This window comes from Canis lupus, chromosome 1 (assembly GCF_003254725.2).
Source record: "Canis lupus dingo isolate Sandy chromosome 1, ASM325472v2, whole genome shotgun sequence".
Classification (NCBI taxonomy): Eukaryota; Metazoa; Chordata; class Mammalia; order Carnivora; family Canidae; genus Canis; species Canis lupus.
In genome coordinates, this window is record NC_064243.1 from 107,273,114 (window position 1) to 107,294,285 (window position 21,172).

Below are 21,172 nucleotides of genomic sequence, written 5' to 3' on the forward strand. Positions count from 1 at the left end.
AGTTAAAAGGTAAATATTGGGACGTCTGGGTGGCTCAGTGGTTAAGTGTCTGCCTTCGGCTTAGGGCGTGATCCTGGAGTCCCAGGATCAAGTCCCACATCAGGCTCCCTACATGGAGCCTGCTTCTCCCTCTGCCTGTGTCTCTGCCTCTCTCTCTCTCTCTCTCTTGCTGTGTGTCTCTCATAATAAAATCTTTTTTAAAAAAAATAATATTGAAGACTGTTTTATACTGGCACAAAAACAGACACATAGATCAGTGGAACAGAATAGAGAATCCAGAAGTGGACCCTGAACTTTATGGTCAACTAATATTCGATAAAGGAGGAAAGACTATCCATTGGAAGAAAGACAGTCTCTTCAATAAATGGTGCTGGGAAAATTGGACATCCACATGCAGAAGAATGAAACTAGACCACTCTGTTTCACCACCATACACAAAGATAAACTCAAAATGGATGAAAGATCTAAATGTGAGACAAGATTCCATCAAAATCCTAGAGAAGAACACAGGCAACACCCTTTTTGAACTCGGCCATAGTAACTTCTTGCAAGATACATCCACGAAGGCAAAAGAAACAAAAGCAAAAATGAACTATTGGGACTTCATCAAGATAAGAAGCTTTTGCACAGCAAAGGATACAGTCAACAAAACTCAAAGACAACCTACAGAATGGGAGAAGATATTTGCAAATGACATATCAGATAAAGGGCTAGTTTCCAAGATCTATAAAGAACTTATTAAACTCAACACCAAAGAAACAAACAATCCAATCATGAAATGGGCAAAAGACATGAACAGAAATCTCACAGAGGAAGACATAGACATGGCCAACATGCATATGAGAAAATGCTCTGCATCACTTGCCATCAGGGAGATACAAATCAAAACCACAATGAGATACCACCTCACACCAGTGAGAATGGGGCAAATTAACAAGACAGGAAACAACAAATGTTGGAGAGGATGCGGAGAAAAGGGAACCCTCTTACACTGTTGGTGGGAATGTGAACTGGTGCAGCCACTCTGGAAAACTGTGTGGAGGTTCCTCAAACAGTTAAAAATATACCTGCCCTACGACCCAGCAATTGCACTGTTGGGGATTTACCCCAAAGATACAAATGCAATGAAACGCCGGGACACCTGCACCCCGATGTTTATAGCAGCAATGGCCACGATAGCCAAACTGTGGAAGGAGCCTCGGTGTCCAACGAAAGATGAATGGATAAAGAAGATGTGGTTTATGTATACAATGGAATATTACTCAGCCATTAGAAATGACGAATACCCACCATTTGCTTCAACGTGGATGGAACTGGAGGGTATTATGCTGAGTGAAGTAAGTCAGTCGGAGAAGGACAAACATTATATGTTCTCATTCATTTGGGGAATATAAATAATAGTGAAAGGGAATATAAGGGAAGGGAGAAGAAATGTGTGGGAAATATCAGAAAGGGAGACAGAACGTAAAGACTGCTAACTCTGGGAAACGAACTAGGGGTGGTAGAAGGGGAGGAGGGCGGGGGTGGGAGTGAATGGGTGACGGGCACTGGGGGTTATTCTGTATGTTAGTAAATTGAACACCAATAAAAAATAAATTAAAAAAATACCTCAAAAAAAAAAGACTGTTTTATTTTTTAAAGATTTTATTTATTCATGAGAGACAGAGAGAGGCAGAAACACAGGCGAGGGACTCCAGGATCATGCCCTAGGCCGAAGGCAGGGGCTCAACCACTGAGCCACCCAGGCATCCCAGACTGAACTGTTTTAAAATCTAGCTCTCTGCCATTTACGTGAGATGTGTCTATAACACAAAGACACAGGAAGATTGAGTGAAAGGAAGGAGGAAGCTATATCTGCCAAATACTAACTAAAAGACAAAATTATTATGGCAATAAAATATTTTTTGAGATAAAGAGATTAAAAGGTTACATTTATGAGAAAGATGCAAAGATTACAAATTGCAGGGACCTAATATAGCTTCAAAAGTATAAAACTGATGGAACTATATGGAGAAATTGACAACATTTTTTTGTGGAAAATTAACACAGTTTTATCAGGAATCCACAGATAAGCAGAAAAACAGTATGTACCTTTGAACACAGCAAGTTTGACATAATGTACATATGTTGAACTCTGTATTCAATAATTACAGAACACATATCTTCTGAAGCACACAGAATATAAAATTGATCACACAGTAATCTATAGCATGAGCCTCAACAAATTTCAAATGATAACAGACCATGTTCCATAACCACAATGCAACTAAAGCAGATCTGAACAATGAAAATAAAGTCATATAATTAGACATTTAAAAAAATCACATTAAATTAGGGGCTCCTGGGTGGCTCAGTAAGTTAAGCATCTGCCTTTGGTTCAGGTCATGATCCCAAGGTCCTGGGATCAAGTCCCACATCTGGCTCTCTGACAGGTGGGGAGTTTGCTTCACCCTCTGCCCCTCCCCCACTCATGCTTGTTCTCTCTCTTTCTCTCACTGTCTCTCAAATCTGTTTTTAAAATCACATTAAAGGGGATCCCTTGGTGTCTCAGCGGTTTAGCACCTGCCTTTGGCCCAGGGTGCGATCCTGGAGTCCCGGGATTGAGTCCCGTGTCTGGCTCCCAACAAGGAGCCTGTTTCTCCCTCTGCCTGTGTCTCTGACTCTCTCTCCAGGTCTATCATAAATAAATAAATAAATAAATAAATAAATAAATAAATAAATAAATAAATCTTTTAAAAAATCACATTAAAAAAATTCATGGGTCAAGGACTACATCATATAAAAATAAGAAACTACATAAAAGTAAGCAATAAGTACTGCATTTCAAAATGATAGGAGAGAGCTAAGTTGGTTAACTGTGTGTATATACTTGGTCTGTCCTGCGTTAAAACCTATTTTCTACTTAGGAGAAATCTGCATTGTGTGAATCTTGGTGGGAGGAGCAGATGTACTAAATTGGCAAATTAATTTTAAATTATTAGAAAAAAGTTTGAAAATCGATTAATTGAAATATCCAACTTAAGAAGGTAGAAAAAAACTGAATAAATCTATATTTATTTATTTATTTATTTGTGTATTTATTTATTTAAGATTTTATTTATTTATTCATGAAAGACACAGAGAGAGAGAGAGGTAGAGACACAGTCAGAGGGAGAAGCAGGCTCCATATGAGGAGCCGGACATGGGACTCGATTCCAGGTCGCCAGGATTATGCCCTGGGGTGAAGGCAGGTGCTAAACCACTGAGCCACCCAGGGATCCCCAATAAATCTAAATTTAGAAGGAAGAAAATTAGCCCCAGAAACTACTGATATAGAAATACTGATATAGAAAATAGAATCTTGGGATCCCTGGGTGGCGCAGCGGTTTGGTGCCTGCCTTTGGCCCAGGGCGCGATCCTGGAGACCCGGGATCGAATCCCACATCGGGCTCCCGGTGCATGGAGCCTGCTTCTCCCTCTGCCTGTGTCTCTGGCCTCTCTCTCTCTCTCTCTGTAACTATCATAAATGAATAAAAATAAAAAAAAAATAAAAAAAAAAAGAAAATAGAATCTTCCTTCCTGGATTTTAGCACCAACAGTCCCTCCTACCCTGGAAAAAAAAAGAAAATAGAATCAAAGGCAAAAGCTGAGTCTTAACAAATAAAAATCTGTTTTTTACAAATGCAGCAGAGATTCCAAAAAGTAAATAAGAGAATTGAATGAACAACTTTCCGCCTTGAAAATTCTGAATAAACAAAGTCGTACAAAATATGGAAGTGATAGCTACTGCATGGAGATGTGGGATTTCTGATTGCCTAATAATTCTGAGTGGGTTTCTCTTGAGAGAGTCATGAGGTGGGGGGTGGAATTTGAAGTTTGGGGCGGTTCATCAGAAAAGAACTGTTGTCTAAGGGGCCATTTTCTCTGGATTTCCTTGCTGACAAAAGGCGGTTAATTACAGAGGAGTTAAAGATTGTTGCCCACGTTGAGAATGTGGTTTCACTTGGTAGCCATGGGACTTCTTTTCTGGCGTGGCTGTGTCCTTTAGCCTCCTGGCTTCCTTCCCTAGAGGTAGAGCCCTGAAGTGAATTAGGAGGCAGAGGCTCCAGTCTCTTTGGTCTGACCTCTCTCCATAGAGTACCCCAAATCGTATCATTAATTCTGTCAGCTTTCTACCTTGCCTCCCAAGCTTCTTTTTGTTCAGAGACCTAAAACTTTCTTCTGTAACTGCTTTATTGAGCTATAATCCGAACACCATACAGTTCACCTGTTTTTGCACAGTGCCACCTATTTGAGGTGAATTACAATTCAATGTTGTTGTTGTTTTTTAAGATTTTACTTATTCATGAGAGACACAGAGAAAGAGAGAGACAGAGACATAGGCAGAGGGAGAAGTAGGCTCCCCACAAGGAGTCCCATGCTGGACTCAATTCCTGGACCCCAGGGATCATGCCCTGAGCTGAAGGCAGACGCTCAACCGCTGAGCCACCCAGGCATCCCACATTCAATGTTTTTTAGTGTATTCATCGAGCTGCTGAATTTTACCAAATGTATTTTCACCTTGTTGATAGATTTTCTTTGATATTGATTTGATAATACATTAGTCATAATGTGTTATCCTTTTGATAAATTGCTGAATTCTAATATTTACTTTGTTCATCTAGTCATTGTAGAGTATTTTTTCCCTACTATTTTAAGATTTTATTTATTTATTCACGAGAGACACACAGAGAGAGAGAGGCAGAGACGCAGGCAGAAGGAGAAGCAGGCTCCATGCAGGGAGCCCGATGTGGGACTCGATCCTGGGTCTCCAGGATCACACCCTGGGCTGAAGGCGGCGCTAAACCGCTGAACCACCTGGGCTGCCCCCCTACTATCTTTTTTAGATTTTAGTATTAAAGTGATTCTTTACGTCATAAAGTAAAATAAGGGACGCCTGTGTGGCTCAGTGGTTGGGCATCAGTCTTTGGCTCCGGTCGTGATGCTGGGGTCCTGGGATAGAGTCCCGATTCCAGCTCCCTGAGAGGAGCCTGCTTCTCCCTCTGCCTATATCTCTGCCTCTTTCTCTGTCTCTCATGAACAAGTAAATAAAATCTTTAAAAAAATAAAGTAAAATAAGGAGCTCTCCATCCTTTTCGGTAATTTAGGCCAACACTTCTTAAAAAAAAAAAAAAAGATTCCCGCTCCTGCCCACCCCAGACAGTTCATGACATCATGGCTGAATAAAGGATTCTGGGGTTGCAATTTCTTTTATCTCTGTAGATACCCTCTCATACCCTTCTGCCTTCTTGTGATAAAGCTGAGAAGTCCAATGGTAATCTGATCCTTTTTACTTTGTAACTTGTTTTTTCTATCTAGATGCCTGTAAGATTTTCTCTGAATTTCTGGAGTTCACAGGTTTCACCAGGATTTGCCCAGATATATATTTTTTCCTTGACAAAATGCCTGGAAACTGGTGAAGCCTTTAAATTTGTAAAAATGTTTTTTTCTCTAATGGAGGACCCTAACTTCTAGTATTAGTTTGCTTATTGCCTCTTCTCCATCTATGCTCTTTACCTTGGGGTCCACTGCTATTCATATGCCAGTTCTTTATTTTTTCAGCTTTTTCGAGGTATAATTGGCCTGTAACATTGTGTAAGTTTAAGGTGTATAATGTGATAGATATATCTATTGCAAAATAATTACCACAATAGGGTTAGTTAACACTTTTTATTACCTCACATAATTACCTTTTTTATGTGGTGAGAACATTTAAGATCTACTCTCTTAGCAACTTTCAAGTACAGTAGGATTATTAACTATAGTCACTGTGTTGTACACTGGAAGTTTGTGCCTCTTTACCAACATCTTGCTATTTACTTTACTCCCTAGCTCCTAGCAACCACCATCCTACTCTGTTTCTAGAAGTTCAACTTTTTTTAGATTCCACATATAAGTGAGATAGAATATTTATCTTTCTCTGACTTATTTCACTTAGCATAATACCCTCAAGGTACATCTATGCTATCACAAATGGCAAGATTTCCTTCTTTCTCATGGTTGAATAATATTCCATTATTTTACATATAATATTTTCTTTATTCACTTATCCATAGATGCATACTTAATTTGCCTCCATATCTTGGCTATTGTAAATAATGCTGCAATGACCATAGGAGTACAGGTATCTCTTTGAGATAGTGATTTCAGTCCCTTGGATATATGCCCAGAGGTGGGTTTCTGAATCATAAGATAGTTTGTACTTTATTTTTGAACTCTTCATTTTGTATGCCCATTTGTCTATTGGGTTGTTAATCCTTTTGTGTAATTTTAAAAATTCTTGGTGGGGGGATCCCAGGGTGGCTCAGTGGTTTTGCACCTGCCTTCGGCCCAGGGCATGGTCCTAGAGACCCGGGATCGAGTCCCACATTGGGCTCCCTGCATGGAGCCTGCTTCTCCCTCTGCCTGTGTCTCTGCCTCTCTCTCTCTCTCTCTGTCTGTCACGAATAAATAAATAAAATCTTTAAAAGAAAAATAAAATAAAAAATAAAAAATTCTTGGCATATTAGGGAAATTAAGCCCTTTGTTATAAGTGAATTTTTTATGAGTTTGATGCCTTTTAACTTGTTTTATTTTCTTATTATCTTGTCTTCCAGAGATTTTGTTTTTATATAGTTGAACTTGTCATATTTTTCCTTTATGAATTCTTGTTTTTATGCTATTCTTTGAAAACCCTGTGCCAAGATTATAGAAATGTTCACCCATCTTGATTCCTAGTGAATTTTGTTTCCATTTTTTACATGGTGATCCTTGGCCTTAATCCTTGAAATGTATTGTGATGTAAGGAGCATAATCTTTCCCAAGTGCCAACTGTTTTAACCCAATTACTGAATAATTGATGTTTTGTCCATCAATTTGAAATCCCACTTTAAAAAAAAAAGATTTTATGTATTTGTTCAAAAAAGATACAGAGAGAGAGAGAGAGGAAGAGACATAGAGAGAGAGAGAGAGAGAGAGACATAGGCAGAGAGAGAAGTAGGCTCCCTGTGGGGAGCCTGACATGGGAGTCCATCTCAGGACCCCCCAGGATCACGACCTGAGTGGAAGAGAGAGGCTTAACCACGGAGCCACCCAAGTGTCCCTGAAATCCCACTTATCACATCCTGATTTCCATCAGTATCCAGATCCTCCAGACTTTGTATTCTATTTCATTAAGTTACTTGCAAATCTGCTTGAGAACCACCTTGTTTTAGATATTGAAGTTTTACACTATGTTGAATCTTTATAGCACAGTGGCTTAAGAGCATGGACTCTGAAACAAGCCTATGCATTCCCATCTTGGCTTTCCCCTTACCTCAGTCCACAAAATGTGTTAACCATGAAGAGTACCAGCCAGACCAAATCTGCTTGGCAACGGGTGACCTCACGGGGCCCATTGCAAGGCCCAATGCGGCAGGTAGCCGGTGACCCCTGGGTCCTTCCCGGAAGAATATACTTGGAGAGAAGATGCTCCAAGGAGGGAGGGGTGAGGGTGGGGTGGGGAGAACTGAACGGTGCTTGCTTCACACTTAAACACGCAGATCGTCGGGTTTCTGAGCTCGGGAACCTCAGAGCAGGAGCCACCCTGCAGAAGATAGGGCCAAGATGCCGGCGGTCTATGGGCTGTGGGTCTGTAGCCCAGACGAATGGATCAAGGAGGGCGCGCCTAGGGGCTGGGCTCAGGTGCAGCATCTCTAGGGTGAATTGCCTAAATCGCCTTCTAACTACAACGAAATATAAAAATCGCCTCTGGCCCCAATAGTGGTGGTTCTCACAGACCCTCAGACCCTCACCCTAGTCACGCGCCCAGGCCGCCCCCCTCGCAACGCCCGGCACAAGCCACCGGTCTTCTCCAGACTCGCGCGTCAGTGGCCGGTAAAGGACAGGGGGTGCGGGGAGCTAGGCGTCTGTTCCGCCCCCAGCTATCCCCCTGCCCCCTCGACCTCTGGACCTAGACCACCGAGCCTCCCCCACCCCTATCTCCCTTTCTTTCTGGGAATTTAGGGATCCAAGATGCCCTGAGTCTGGGAGGGGAGGGTCAGAGTAGTAAACACCAGCTGGTAGACCCCAAGTCTGGTGGCACATCTTGCCCCTTCCTCACTTCCCATCTCACCTCCCCTCTCCTCCCCCTTTCTCTCCCTACTTAGGTCGTCTATGGGCCCCCCTGGAGACACCAACTTTCCCTAGCAGCTCACCTGGGCTGAGTCTATGGGGTTGGGATGCTGTAAGCGCAGCCTTCACTGACTGGCTCCGAGGTAGACTCCTGGGACTCTCCATCTGAATCAAAGAGTTTCTTAGCTGGTCTTCAAACATATTGTTACTCCTTTGATTCTCTGAGAGCCCAGCAGAGAGTAGAGAGAGCAGGGAGCTCAGAAGTGGAGAAAGACTGAATGCACATATCCAGGCGGGGCTGGACTGGTAACAAGAGACAATTAATCCCAGGCAAGTGCTACCTGGGCTGACACCTCTGAGGGGTGAAGGCAGAAGGAGCATTGGCAGCAGAGTGAGTTGCAGGTATGAAGCCTTGATGGGGCGACAAGGAGGTGGCTGCAGCTGCAGGCCAGGTGGGACTTGGGAGGAGCAGGAAGCAGCTGCTCTTGAGGAAGGGCCCTGGCTGGAAACCTAAACAGGGCTGAGTCCTGTCAGGAAGATTTGAGAAAATGATAGACTTGGTCAGCTTTATACAATGATGCTGAAATATTAAGTGTCCATTAAAAAGCATAGTTTTAAAGAATATCACATAGGAAAACACTCTTGACACAGTGGATATATATATAATCTCTAATATTATCTGCAATTTGTAAATAATACAGATATCATAGAGTATATATTAATATATATTTATATAGTATATGTTGCATTTAACATTATCCGATACTTAATATGTATTAGTAATATCCAGTTTGTAAGAAATACACATGTATAAAATATTCACATATACACGTACTATGATAATACCCAATTTATAAAATTGGCTGTGTCCCCTTCCAAAACCTAGAGGGAATCCCAGCAAAGAGAGAGAGAAAGAGAGAGGAAGGAAGGCAGGCTAAAGAGAGCAAACATTTTAAATTATGGTGTCTTTTAAGATTGTGTAGACTTTGCCTCTAAATTTGCAACTAAAACCTCAAATTTGGGCAGCCTGGGTAGCTCAGTGGTTTAGCACTGCCTTCAGCCCAGGGCATGATCCTGGAGACCCAGGATTGAGTCCCACGTTGGACTCCCTGCATGGAGCCTGCTTCTCACTCTGCCTGTCTCTCTCTCTCTCTCTCTCTCATGAATAAATCTTAAAAAAAAAAAAAATCAAACCTCAAACTTAAACAAGAGGCCAAATGGCCTGCCTTACAAATAGCATCAACCCTGAGCCATCTTTTCAAGTCACCAGGTTGAACTGAGCTGGATTGTGTGCTCCTTTGGTACAGAAGCTGATAGTGGTGCCAGTACTGCCCACGCAGGAGCTGAAAGGCATTTGCAGGGCAGGGTAACTGACTGCCCCTCTGGCTGGAGTCTGTGCATTGGGCTCTTGAATGGGTTTAAGTTCCTAACCCATAATCGGAAACTGGGTACCCGACAAAGGCTGTTCTAGTGAGAGAAAAAGCCTGGGAGATAGGATCTAAATACCAAAATAGCAAAATTCCAGATTTCAGCAGTCTGTGGAAGCATTTTAATCAAGACATTTCTAGAAGGGGTTACTGGGGGTTTTGGAATAGACAAAACGGATGTTTATGTGTAAAGTGTATTAAAATCTCAAGACATCTCTGAGGAATTCCAACTGCATAGCGGGCAAGCAGGGAAGTGGCAAAGGTGATCAAGGTTAACTTCCTGGAGGAAGTTAGATCTGAGAAGAGACACCAGTGATGAGTTGAAGTTATCTGGAAGAGGGAGGATGGGTAGGCGAAGAAGGGAGTGTGTCCTGTGAGAAAAAGCAGCTAGGGAGAGTTTTCTATGTATTTGCATGCATATGTATGAACACTTGGAAATGTACAGTTTCTTTATATGGATTTTTTTTACATAAAGGTATCATACATACATTCTGTGACTTCACCTAGAAATGGGTTTTGCAGACTTTGTTCTTACAAACCTATATACTCCTTTTCATTATGAAATACTATAAATATTCACAAAAGTATACAAAACTGAAATGTTCAGCTCAATGATTTATTAAAGGCAAATATGCCAACCATCCTAGTCAGAAACAACATTTCCTGTATCCCTCCTTCACGTCAAGTGGGAATCGCCGTTCTGACACTTAGGATCATCACTTCCTTGCTTTTATTTATGGCTTTACCATCTCAGTGTGTGAACCTAAACACTGTGGTTTTGCCTGGGTTTTGTTTTTTGTTTTGTTTTGTTTACTTTGCTATAAACAGAGTCCTATGACATGTATTCCTTGAGATATAGCTTCTTTGGCTGAATGTTAAGTTTTGGGGATTCATCCATGTTGTTAAGTGTAGCTGTAGAACATTTTTCCCCCTTTGCTGTGTAGTATTCTTTTGTATTGGTTATATCACTATATATGCTACTGTGTTGGACTTTGGATTGTTTTCTTTTGAGGTTGTTCCAAACAGTGCTGTTAAAGAAATTCCTGTATGTATGCTTTGTTACACATGAACACACATTTTTGTTGCAATTATACCCGAGAGTTAAATTGCTGTTCATGGGATATGTATACCTTCATTCTTAATAGATAATGGCCAATCCATCTCTCAAAATAATTTTGTCAGTTTCCACCCCCAGCAGCAGTGTATGACATTCCCCATGGCTCCTCTTTCTTGTCAATATTTGTTCTTGGCCTTTTCATTCTAGCCAATCTGACTGGTGTAGTGTGGCCCTTCAAAGTGGTTTTAATCACCATTTCTCTTCTGTTTAAATAGCTTGAACCATTTCATATCTTCACTGGCCATTTGACAAACCACTTTGGTGAAAAGCATCTTTGTGTTTCCTGAGCATTTTTCTACTGGGTTATTTATGTTTTTCTTATCAATTTCTGGGACCTTTTATAGGTTCTGGATTTTTTTGTATATTTTTTATTGGAGTTCAATTTGCCAACATATAGTATAACACCCAGTGCTCTTTCCAAGTGCCCCCCTCAGTGCCCGTCACCCAGTCACCCCATCCCCCTGTCTACCTGCTCAACTCCCCTTCCACTACCCCTTGTTCATTTCCCAGAGTTAGGAGTTCTCATGTTCTGTTACCCGCTCTGATATTTCCCACTCATTTTCTCTCCTTTCCCCTTTAATCCCTTTCACTATTTTTTATATTCCCTGTATGAATGAAACCATATAATGTTTGTCCTTCTCCGATTGACTTACCTCACTCAGCATAATATCCTCCAGTTCTATCCACGTTAAAGCAAATGATGGATATTCTTTTTTTTAAGATTTATTTATTTATTCATGAGAGACACACACACAGAGAGAGAGAGAGAGAGAGAGAGAGAGAGGGGCAGAGACACATAGGCAGAGGGAGAAGCAGGCTCCATGCACCAGGAGCCCGATGTGGGATTCGATCCCGGGTCTCCAGGATCACGCCCTGGGCCAAAGGCAGGCGCTAAACCGCTGCGCCACCCAGGGATCCCCTAATGCTGCCTCTTGATGAACAGATGCTCTGAATTCCAATGAATTCAAATTTACCTATTGTTTCCCTTCTTGTTAGTATTTTTTAAGTCCTATTTTTGAAATCTTTCTTAACCTGCAGATCATGAAGCTACTCCCTCATATTAAACTCTTTAGAAGACTTATGAATGTGCTTTTCTTTTTTTTTTTTTTTAAGATTTTATTTATTCATGAGAGATACAGAGAGAGAGGCAGAGACATGGGCAGAGGGAGAAGCAGGCTCCATGTAGGGAGCCCAATGTGGGACTCGATCCCAGGACCCCAGGATCATAACCTGAGCCAAAGGCAGACACTCAAATGCTGAACCACCCAGGTATCCCTATGCCTTTCATTTTTAAATCTCATGGATTAATTTTTGTACAATCTGAGATAATGATCAAATTTCATTGTTTCCCATCCTAATTATTCCACATTTTCCCATCCTAATTATTTAACCCTGTCATTTACAGTACTGTGAGTTGACATGAAATATCTCTCCATTTATTTAAAACTTTTACTTCTCTCTTTTTAAGTTTTTAAAATTTATTTTAATTCAATTTAAAACTTTTACTTCTCTTAAACAAAACAAAATACTTTTACTTCTCTTAATAATCCTTTATAGGTTTTGGTATAGAAGTCTCATCTTTCTTTTGTTAGATTATTCCTAAGTACTTGAAATATCTCAATGTTATTATAAATGTTACCTTTAATTTTTTCATTACCTATTTATTTCTTGCTGGTATCTAGAAATTCTATTAATTGTATTCCATTAACCCTGTATCCAGCCACCTTGCTAAATTCACTTATTAGTCTTAATAATGTATTTATAGATTCTGTTTTATTTTTTATATATACAATTGTATCTGTAAATAATGACACTTTAATTTCTTCTTTTCCAAAGTTTACACTTTAAAAATCTTATTGCACTTGCTAAGATCTTGAACCGATTATCTATTGCCACCAAAATGCTGTATAACAAGCCACCTCAAAATTCAGTGACTTAAAACAACAAGAATTTATTATTATATCTCATGAGTCATTAGGCTGGACTCAGCTAAGAGTCTGGTTGGCTATTGACTGATGATCTAGGCCAGCTTGTGCTGGGACCACTGGAATGATTCAGCTCAGCTCAGATTTACATCTCATTTTCCAGCAAATTAGCCTAGATACATCCTCATGGTGATAGCAAGAGTGTAAGAGAGGAAACAGAAACAAAGGTCTTTTGCAATCTAGGCTCTGAATGGGCACAGCAGCCCTGATTCAAGGTGTAGGAGAGTAGATTATGGCCTCATTCGTAAAAGGAACTGCAGAATCACATTGCAAAGGGGGTATATATAGAAAAAATTTGAAGAGTTGGAACCATGGATGCTATCATCAACCTAAACTTTAAATCCACTTTGACTAAAAGGGACTGAAGCAGGCATCCTTGTCTTATTCCCAAACTCCAAAGGAAAAGCCTTCAAGGGCAGCCCTGGTGGCGCAGTGGTTTAGCACCGCCTGCAGCCCGGGGCGTGATCTGGAGACCCTGGATGGAGTCCCACAGGCTCTCTGCATGGAGCCTGCTTCTCCCTCTGCCTGTGTCTCTGCCTCTCTCTCTCTCTCTCTGCATCTCTATGAATAAATAAATGAAATCTTAAAAAAAAAAAAAAAGGAAAAGCCTTCAACACTTTATCATTAAGTACAGTGTGTGCTATAAGCTTCTTTGTAAATAACCTCTATAAAATTAAGAATGTTCCTTTCTAGTCCTGGTTTCCTCAAGTTGGTTTTTTTTTTTTTTAATAAGTGGTTATTGGGTTTTATAAAATATTTCCGCAAATATTGAGATGATTGTATTATTTCTATCCTACATTATGTTATCATTGATTGATCTTTACTTCTAAACCTCCCTATATGACTAGAATAAACTCAACACAGTTGTGATGTAATACTGTTTTTATACATTAATGGATTTGATTTGCCAGTATTTTGTTGAAGGCATTTGCATCATTGTTCATGATTGACACTGATATGTGATTTTCTTCTTCATTATTCCTTTGCCAGATTTTGGTATTAAGGTTACACTGGTCTTGCCACTTTTTCTAATCTGGAAGATTTTATGCAATATTAGTGGTATTTCTTTTTTTTAAAGAATTTATGTATTTATTCATGAGAGACACAGAGGAAGGCAGAGACATAGGCCGAGGGAGAAGCAGGCTCCCTGCGGGGAGCCCAAAGTGGGACTCAATACCAGGACCCCAGGATCACGACCTGAGCCAAAGGCAGACACTCAACTGCTGAGCCACCCAGGGGCCCCAGTAGTATTTATTTCTTAAATTTTTAGTACAATCCACCAGTGAAATCATTCAGCCCTGAAATTTTCTTTGGAGCAAAATGACTAATTACAGAAGTAATTTATTAAAAATTTATAGAACAGGGGTGCCTAGCTGAGTGGGAGGAACACACAACTCTTGATCTTGGGGTTGTGATTTCGAACCCCACATTGGTCAGAGAGATTATTTAAATAAATAAATATTTTTAAAATAAAAATTAAAAATGTAATTTATAGAACAATTCAAAGTTTCTATTTCTTCTTGCATAAGTTTTATTAAGTATTATTTCCCCCAAAACTTGCAGGAATAAAATTCTTTATTGTAGTGTTGGATTTTATTTTTAACAACTACAGGATTTATAATGATGCTTTTTTATTCTGACACTGATTGTCCTTTCTTTATTTCTTGTCAAGTCTTATTAGAGATTTTTATCAAATTTGTCTCTTTAAAGAACCAACTAAAAAAATAAAAAAATAAAGAACCCACCTTTGATTTTGTTGATCTTCTCTATTGTATGTTGTTTTCCACCTTATTAATTTCTCCTGTTAACTTTATCATTTCCTACCTTCTTCTTTTTTGGGTTTATTTTGCTCTTATTTTCTAGTTTCTCAGGGATGGAGTCTTAGCTTATTAATTTTCATGTTTTTACATTTTCTAATATTTGGCTTTAGCTGCATCCCATTTTTTAAAGTTTATTTAGTTTTTTTTTTTTTTTTTAGCAATCTCTACACCCAATGTGGGGCTCAAATTCACAACCCCAAATCAAGAGTCGCTCACTCCAGACTGAGCCAGCCAGGTGCCGCCCCACCTCATGTTTTGATATGTTGTATTTTCATTATCATTCTTTTCAAAATATTTTCTGATGTCCATTATAATCAATTCTTCAACCATTGGTTATTTTAAAGTGTAGTTTTTAATATCCAAACATAGGAATTTTAAAACTAATTTGTATTATTAATTTCTAGTTTAATTGCATGTAGTGAAGTGTACTGTGTGTGACTGTAATTCTTTGATATTGTTGAGATCTGTTTTATGGGAAATATGGTTGATATTTCGTAATTGTTTAGTGTGTTCTTTTTTTAAGAATTTTTTTCTTGGGCAGCCTGGATGGCTCAGCGGTTTAGCGCCGCCTTCAGTCCAGGGTGAGATCCTGGAGACCTGGGATCGAGTCCCACGTCGGGCTCCCTGCGTGGAGCCTGCTTCTCCCTCTGCCTGTGTCTTTGCCTCTCTCTCTCTCTCTCTCTCTCTCTCTCTGTCTGTCTCTATGAATAAATAAATAAACTCTTAAAAAAAGATTTTATTTCTTTATTTGAGAGAGAGAGAGAGAGAGAGAGAGAGAAAGGGGCAGAAGGAAAGGGAAGAGCAGACTCTTCGCTGAGCCCGGAGCCCAATGTGGAACTCGATCCCAGGACTCAGGTCATCACCTGAGCCACCCAGGTGCACCTGTTTAGCGTGTTCTTCAAAATATGTATTCTGCAGTTTTTTAATATAGTTGTATATGTGTGGATATACATATATATTCATTAGGTCAAATGTACTAATTAAGTTGCTCATATCTTCTATATCCTTAATGAATTTTTGATTTTTATCTGTTATGCCACAGATAACTGGATTCTCAATTTCCTACATTTTGAGGCCATATGAAGAGATGAATAACATTTTAGAATTCATAGGTCTTCCCAGCGAATGGAACTTTTTATCCTATTATTAAATTTCCCTCTTGGGAAGCCTGGGTGGCTCAGTGGTTGAGCCTCTGTCTTTGGCTCAGGGCGTGATCCCAGAGTGCCATGATGGAGTCCCACAACGGGCTACCTGCAGGAAGCCTGCTCTCCCTCTGCCTATGTCTCTGCCTCTCCCTCTGTGCCTCACATGAATAAATAAATAAAATATTTAAAAATAATAATAATAATAAATTTCCCTCTTTATCTCTGGAAACTTTACCTTAAATATTAAATATATGTTAATATATTTATAAATATTAAGTATATATACATAGACATTAATATTATAGTTTAATGTATAAAAATCATATATTAATATATTAATAAAGCTATACAAGCTTTTTTGGGGTAGGGTTTTCATGGAATACTATTTTCCATGCTCTTTACTTCTTTTTCCATGCTCTTTACTTTTAACTATTCCAAATTCTTATATTTTAGATGTCCCTTGTAAACAGCATTTAGTCTGATTTTATAAAGTCTGAAAACTTATCTTTTAATTGGAGCATTCAGTCCATATACATTTAACATAAATCCTCTTATGTTTATTTTTTTGTTTTTTTAAATACAGGCCAGTTTAGCCTGATTTTTTAAAAAATTTTATTCATTCATTCATGAGAGACACAGAGAGAGAGAGAGAGAGAGAGAGAGGCAGAGACACAGGCAGAGGGAGAAGCAGGCTCCATGCAGGGAACTTGACATGGGACTCAAACCCGGGTCTCCAGGATCACACCCTGGGGTGAAGGTGGCACTAAAACCGCTGCTGAGCCACCCAGGCTGCCCTGTTTATGTTTAAATATACCATTTAATGAGGCATTTTGTACCTGTCCTATTTACTCTATATTACTTTTTCTCTTCTTCTTGCATTCTTTGTGCATTGCTTGTTTTTTATTAGTCTATTTTTTCTCACAGCTTAGAAGTTATACTTTACTTTTATTCTTTTAATGGTTCCCCTAGATATTAAATATAAATATGTTTTATCAAATGATGTTTATTGGTACTGTAAGCAAACCTAACAAGAATTCATCCACTTGATACTCAGCAAGCCAATAAAAACTGGCACCAAGCTTTTGCAGTGAGGAAAGATTTACCGTCCAGTGATACCCAAGAGAACCAGGAGCTAATGTCAAAAAGTCTTGAGTTCCCTGATGACTTGCAAATAGGGGCTTTTAAAGGGTGAAAATTTGGATCCTTTTGTAGTTCATGAGCATGATGATTGGGTGCTCACGCTGTTGTGTGACATGTGCCCCCCTCAAACCTTGTTACCACCACGGCACATTACCCGTCTGACGTGAAAAAAGAAGAAAGAAAAAAAGAAGGAAAGAAGAGAAAGAGGAAAGAAGAAAGAAAGAGAAAGAAAGAAAAGAAAAGAAAGAAAGAAAGAAAAGAAAGAAAGAAGAAAGAAGAAAGAAGAAAAGAAAGAAAGGAAAGAAAAGAAAGAAAGAAAGAAAGAAGAAAGAAAGAAAGAAAGAAAGAAAGAAAGAAAGAAAGAAAGAAAGAAAGAAAGAAAGAAAAGAAAGAAAGAAAGAAAGAAGAAAGAAAAAGAAAAAGGAGTGAAAATTCAGGGTAAGGGTCTCATGAGTCTGGGTGATTAATTAAAGATTAAGTCAGCTGTATTTCCTTTCTTGACCATCCCATCCCTTCTGGCATGTTCTTGTCTGGTTTCGATGTGACCATACTGCAGCGGCCGCTCTGCTTCAGGGGGACTGGGAACTGGAAACCGCTCTCCGCAGATTGCATTAGTGACGTCATCTCTAGAGTATAAAGGCGGAAGTTCTACATCCTGTGACTACTGCTGAGCTGCAAATTTTTGTGTTTTCTTGCAAACACCGCAGCGCACTTAGATCTGTTATCTTAGGCAGAACAGCATCCCACAGACTTCTGGGGTAGGAGTGTGGGGGCCACCTGATGCTCTTTCCTGAGGCAATTTTATAAGTTTCTTTAACAGTACCTAAGGGCTCCATGACTGGTCAGAAGCAGCTAGGAGCTAAGTTGAGGGGGGGTTCTGTGAGAGCTCCTGTACCCTGCTTTTCAGTACTTTTATCCTCCTCCTCGCTGAGCAGGGAGTACTTATATAAAGCAATTCTCCCATTTGCTGCCCTCCTAATCTCTGATGTCACGTAATTCTTATTCCTCACTTATTAAGACCAAATAAGATGTTGCTGTTACTGTTCTTGTGCAGTCTTGGTCTTATCCACAGATTTACATTGTCATTACTCTTAATTCCTTTCTGCATGTCTGACCTTCCATCTAAAATCATTTCCCCTCTCAGAGGAATCTGCAGTAATATTTCCTGCGGTACAGGGCTTCTGGTGACAAAGCTCTTTATCATTTTTCGACCCACTAATTTCTAGCCGATTGCTTTGGTGTTTTTGACAATGGTCTGGTGCACAATCTAATTAAATTTGGGCTCCTTTTGGGGAGTAGTTTTTTAACTCAATGCTTGAAGTTTGTTCTGACCCCGGAAAGGATCTTGTTAGCTGTCTCTTTCCTTGGTTTGGCAAGTGTATTACCAGCCTGCAGTTTATCTTTTTTTTTTTTTTAAGGGAAAGAAGTTGGCTTTATTAACAGCAAGGCCTGGAGGAGAGGAGGGAAACAAAGCAAAGGGTTTGCAAACAGACCACTCAACAGACCACTCAAAGTGCCTTCTGCGCATAATTCTTGCATTATTATAATCGTGTCTGCACCAACCCTGAAGGGCCTGGGACTCAGTCACTGTCACTGTCAGCTTCACTGGAATCAGAAGCTGCAGCTTCACTGCCATCCTCCTGGGCGGAGTGCTCACTGCCACTGGGGAAGGGACTGGCGCTGCGGCTCCGGCTCCGCTGGCCACCCCCATCACTGCCACTGTCCGAATCGTTGTCACTGCCACGGGCTTGGCCTCTGTCCTCATCATCAGAATCCGCATCGTCTTCTGAATCTGCATCACTGCCAAAGATCTCCTCTTTGTCCCTAGCAGCCCGGGCCTCCTCTTCACTGCTCTCATCCTTGCCGCTACCACTCTTGTCACTCGCCTGGTCCCTGTCACCCTCTTGCGTTCACTCTCACTGCCTGAGCGCTCATCCTCGCTGCCTTCCTTCTCACTGCTGCTGCCTTTCTCGCGTTCCTCATCTGAGCCCCCAGCTGTCTCTCCCAGGACAAGATCTCCAGACCTGGATGGGAACAGGGGTGTGCTTCTCTCTGAGTGCTTTGGAGCAGGGTACTATGTGGAGCATTAGCCTCTGGTCTTACTGACTTACCCCTCCTAGCTCATAACCTCCCCTCACCAATGAGCTGGGATCGGGGGAAACCAGGGCCCTGGTCTTCCCAGTATGCCATGCCACAAATGAGGGCTGAGTGGAAGAAGGGGGCTCCTGACCTTTACTTATACCGCACTTGCCTGGAATTGAGTATCTGCAACATGTCACCAAAAAGGAATGCGAAATGCTGGTGGTCTGCCCCTCCTGGGAAGATGCCATCGACTCTGACTCTGTGTGGGATCTAGGGAGAGAGGGAACCCTGTGCCATTTCCATAGCACTGGGCTGGGAGTGAGGAGGGAGGGAGCAGGCTGTGGAGTCCAATGCCAACGACTCTCAGTGTTCTTAGTGAGTTTTACTAGATTTTCTTGAATAAATATTTCTTCATTTTCTACATGCCCTTAGGACAATTTCTAGAGACTTTAAATGTTTCTTTGCAACATGTTGTGCTTGTTTCGTTAGGGAATGTGTCCACAGAGCCCTCGTGCTGCCTTTCCAGAAATGGAACCCCAAGGAAACATTTTAATTCTGCCAATCCTCTAACCTAACTCCACCTTAAATCTACTGAGTCAGCGTCTGGAAGAATGGAGCTAGCAGATTGAAAGGCAGGAATCTGTGTGTTTTGAGAGCTCATGATTGTGATAGGCAGGTTTGGGAACCGCGGGCCCAGAGCTGGGCCAAGTGGACCAGAAGGAGAAAGGAAAGGAACCTGAGTGCTGGAGTGTTTGCTGTGTCCTTGGCTCTCCCATTACGTCATTTTAATCCTATCAGCCTGGGCTGATGTTAAACTGACACTCCAGCGATTATGGCTGGCATTCATTCTGATTGGTGCTCACACTGTAACAGTTATTAAATATTTTGAAATTCATCTGTACTTGTAAGATGAGGGAGGAAAAAAAGAAAAACTAACCTGAGTCTCAGAGAGATGAAGTTATTTGCTCAAAGTCAACCAGTGAGAAGGGTCAAGAGTTAAATTCTGGCCCTTTGTTGCTATAAAACCCTGCAACCATGAATTTTTATAGGATGCTACCTGAGACATAGCCCTTACAGTCTATTATTCTTGGTTACCCCATGCTTCTCTCAGGAGTTAGTTGGCCTGTAAGAAGAAGGACATGGAGTCCCTTGAAGAACTGTCAGAGGAAGAGGCTCCCAAAGAAACCAAAACTTCCTCATCCCTGCCCAGGAAGCTCACAGTCAAGGAGATTCTGGCTACCAAGACCCAAAACTACTTTGCTCAGACTAAAAAAACAAAGAAAACCTTGATGCAGGTTGCCTTCACCATTGGGCTAGGCAGCATATGGCGCTTCCCTTACCTGTGTCATCGGAACGGAGGAGGTAAGGCCAGGGGCCTAGATCCTGAGTTTAAGGAAGGAGTTTCAAGGCTTGGAGCCCGGACTCCTGGGTCCTGGGGGAGGGCAGAAGTGGAGGTCTACCTGGACTTCAAGGGGATGAGAGGAGGGGGGCCAGGACTGCTGGCTGCCTGAGCACAGCTCCTGGCTCCCTTCTTCAGGCAACTTTATCCTGATGTACTTCTTCATGCTCCTCTTGTTCGGGATCCCCCTCTTGTACATGGAGATGATCATGGGGCATTGGCTGCGTATGGACAACATCCGGGTCTGGAAGCAGCTCGTCCCCTGGCTGGGCGGCATAGGATACGCTAGCATATTGGTGAATGAGGGGCCCAGCCAAGAGGCATCCCAACTCACCCCTTGCAGTGTCCAGATCCCCCATCTCTGTCCATCCTGCCCCTCAGGCCCACTCTGTCCACCCCTAGGTGTGCATCTTGATAAGCTTGTATAACAGCATCATCATCACCTGGAGCATTTCCTACCTGGGCAACTCCTTTGATAATTCCTTGCCCTGGAACCAGTGCCCACTGGTGAAGACCATCAATGTTACTGGTGAGGAGAGGGAGAGAGAAGGCCAGCATGGCCAAGGGAGGCAAGGGCACCAAGGAGCAAGAGACAGGGAGTGAGAGCCCAAGGGGAGGAAGCAAAGAGCAGAGGCAGACACCAAGTGAGGTGGTTCCTAAACGCCTGCGTTCCCCCAGACCTCTCTTGCCTTCAGACTGTGTCCCACCAGTACTTCTGGTACCACACCACACTGAGTGCCTCGGGCCACATTGAGGAAGGGGTAGAGTCCCTGGTCGTGCACCTCACCCTGGGCATCTTCGCAGCCTGGTGCCTCCTTTTCTTAATCATGATCACAGGGCTAAAGACTCCAATGCCGGTAAGCCAACCTGACCACCAGCCCCACTACCCCTTCATGTTCATGAATCCAAATATTCTCAGGCTTCCCACCCAGACACATCTAACTCCTT

General features: G+C 41.4%; 1 protein-coding gene and 1 non-coding gene across 11 annotated transcripts in view; both read left to right on the forward strand.

Moving 5' to 3' along the window:
- The first annotated feature begins 7,389 nt into the window (after positions 1 to 7,389).
- The window catches only part of LOC112645164 (orphan sodium- and chloride-dependent neurotransmitter transporter NTT5-like), a 29,279-nt gene continuing 15,496 nt past the window's right edge, over positions 7,390 to 21,172 (forward strand). The window contains exons 1-6 of one of the 10 annotated variants that reach the window (XM_049093766.1): positions 7,722 to 7,872; positions 8,145 to 8,511; positions 19,937 to 20,187; positions 20,363 to 20,520; positions 20,627 to 20,753; positions 20,903 to 21,081. In XM_049093766.1, the coding sequence (XP_048949723.1) occupies positions 19,965 to 20,187; positions 20,363 to 20,520; positions 20,627 to 20,753; positions 20,903 to 21,081 (687 nt within the window). In that variant the 5' untranslated portion in view covers positions 7,722 to 7,872; positions 8,145 to 8,511; positions 19,937 to 19,964. The other 9 variants (XM_049093770.1, XM_049093769.1, XM_049093772.1 and 6 more) reach the window with 9 other exon arrangements.
- Positions 16,804 to 16,907, forward strand: LOC112645746 (small nucleolar RNA U13). Its single transcript, XR_003127236.1, has one exon. It is a non-coding gene; the product is annotated as a small nucleolar RNA U13 (small nucleolar RNA).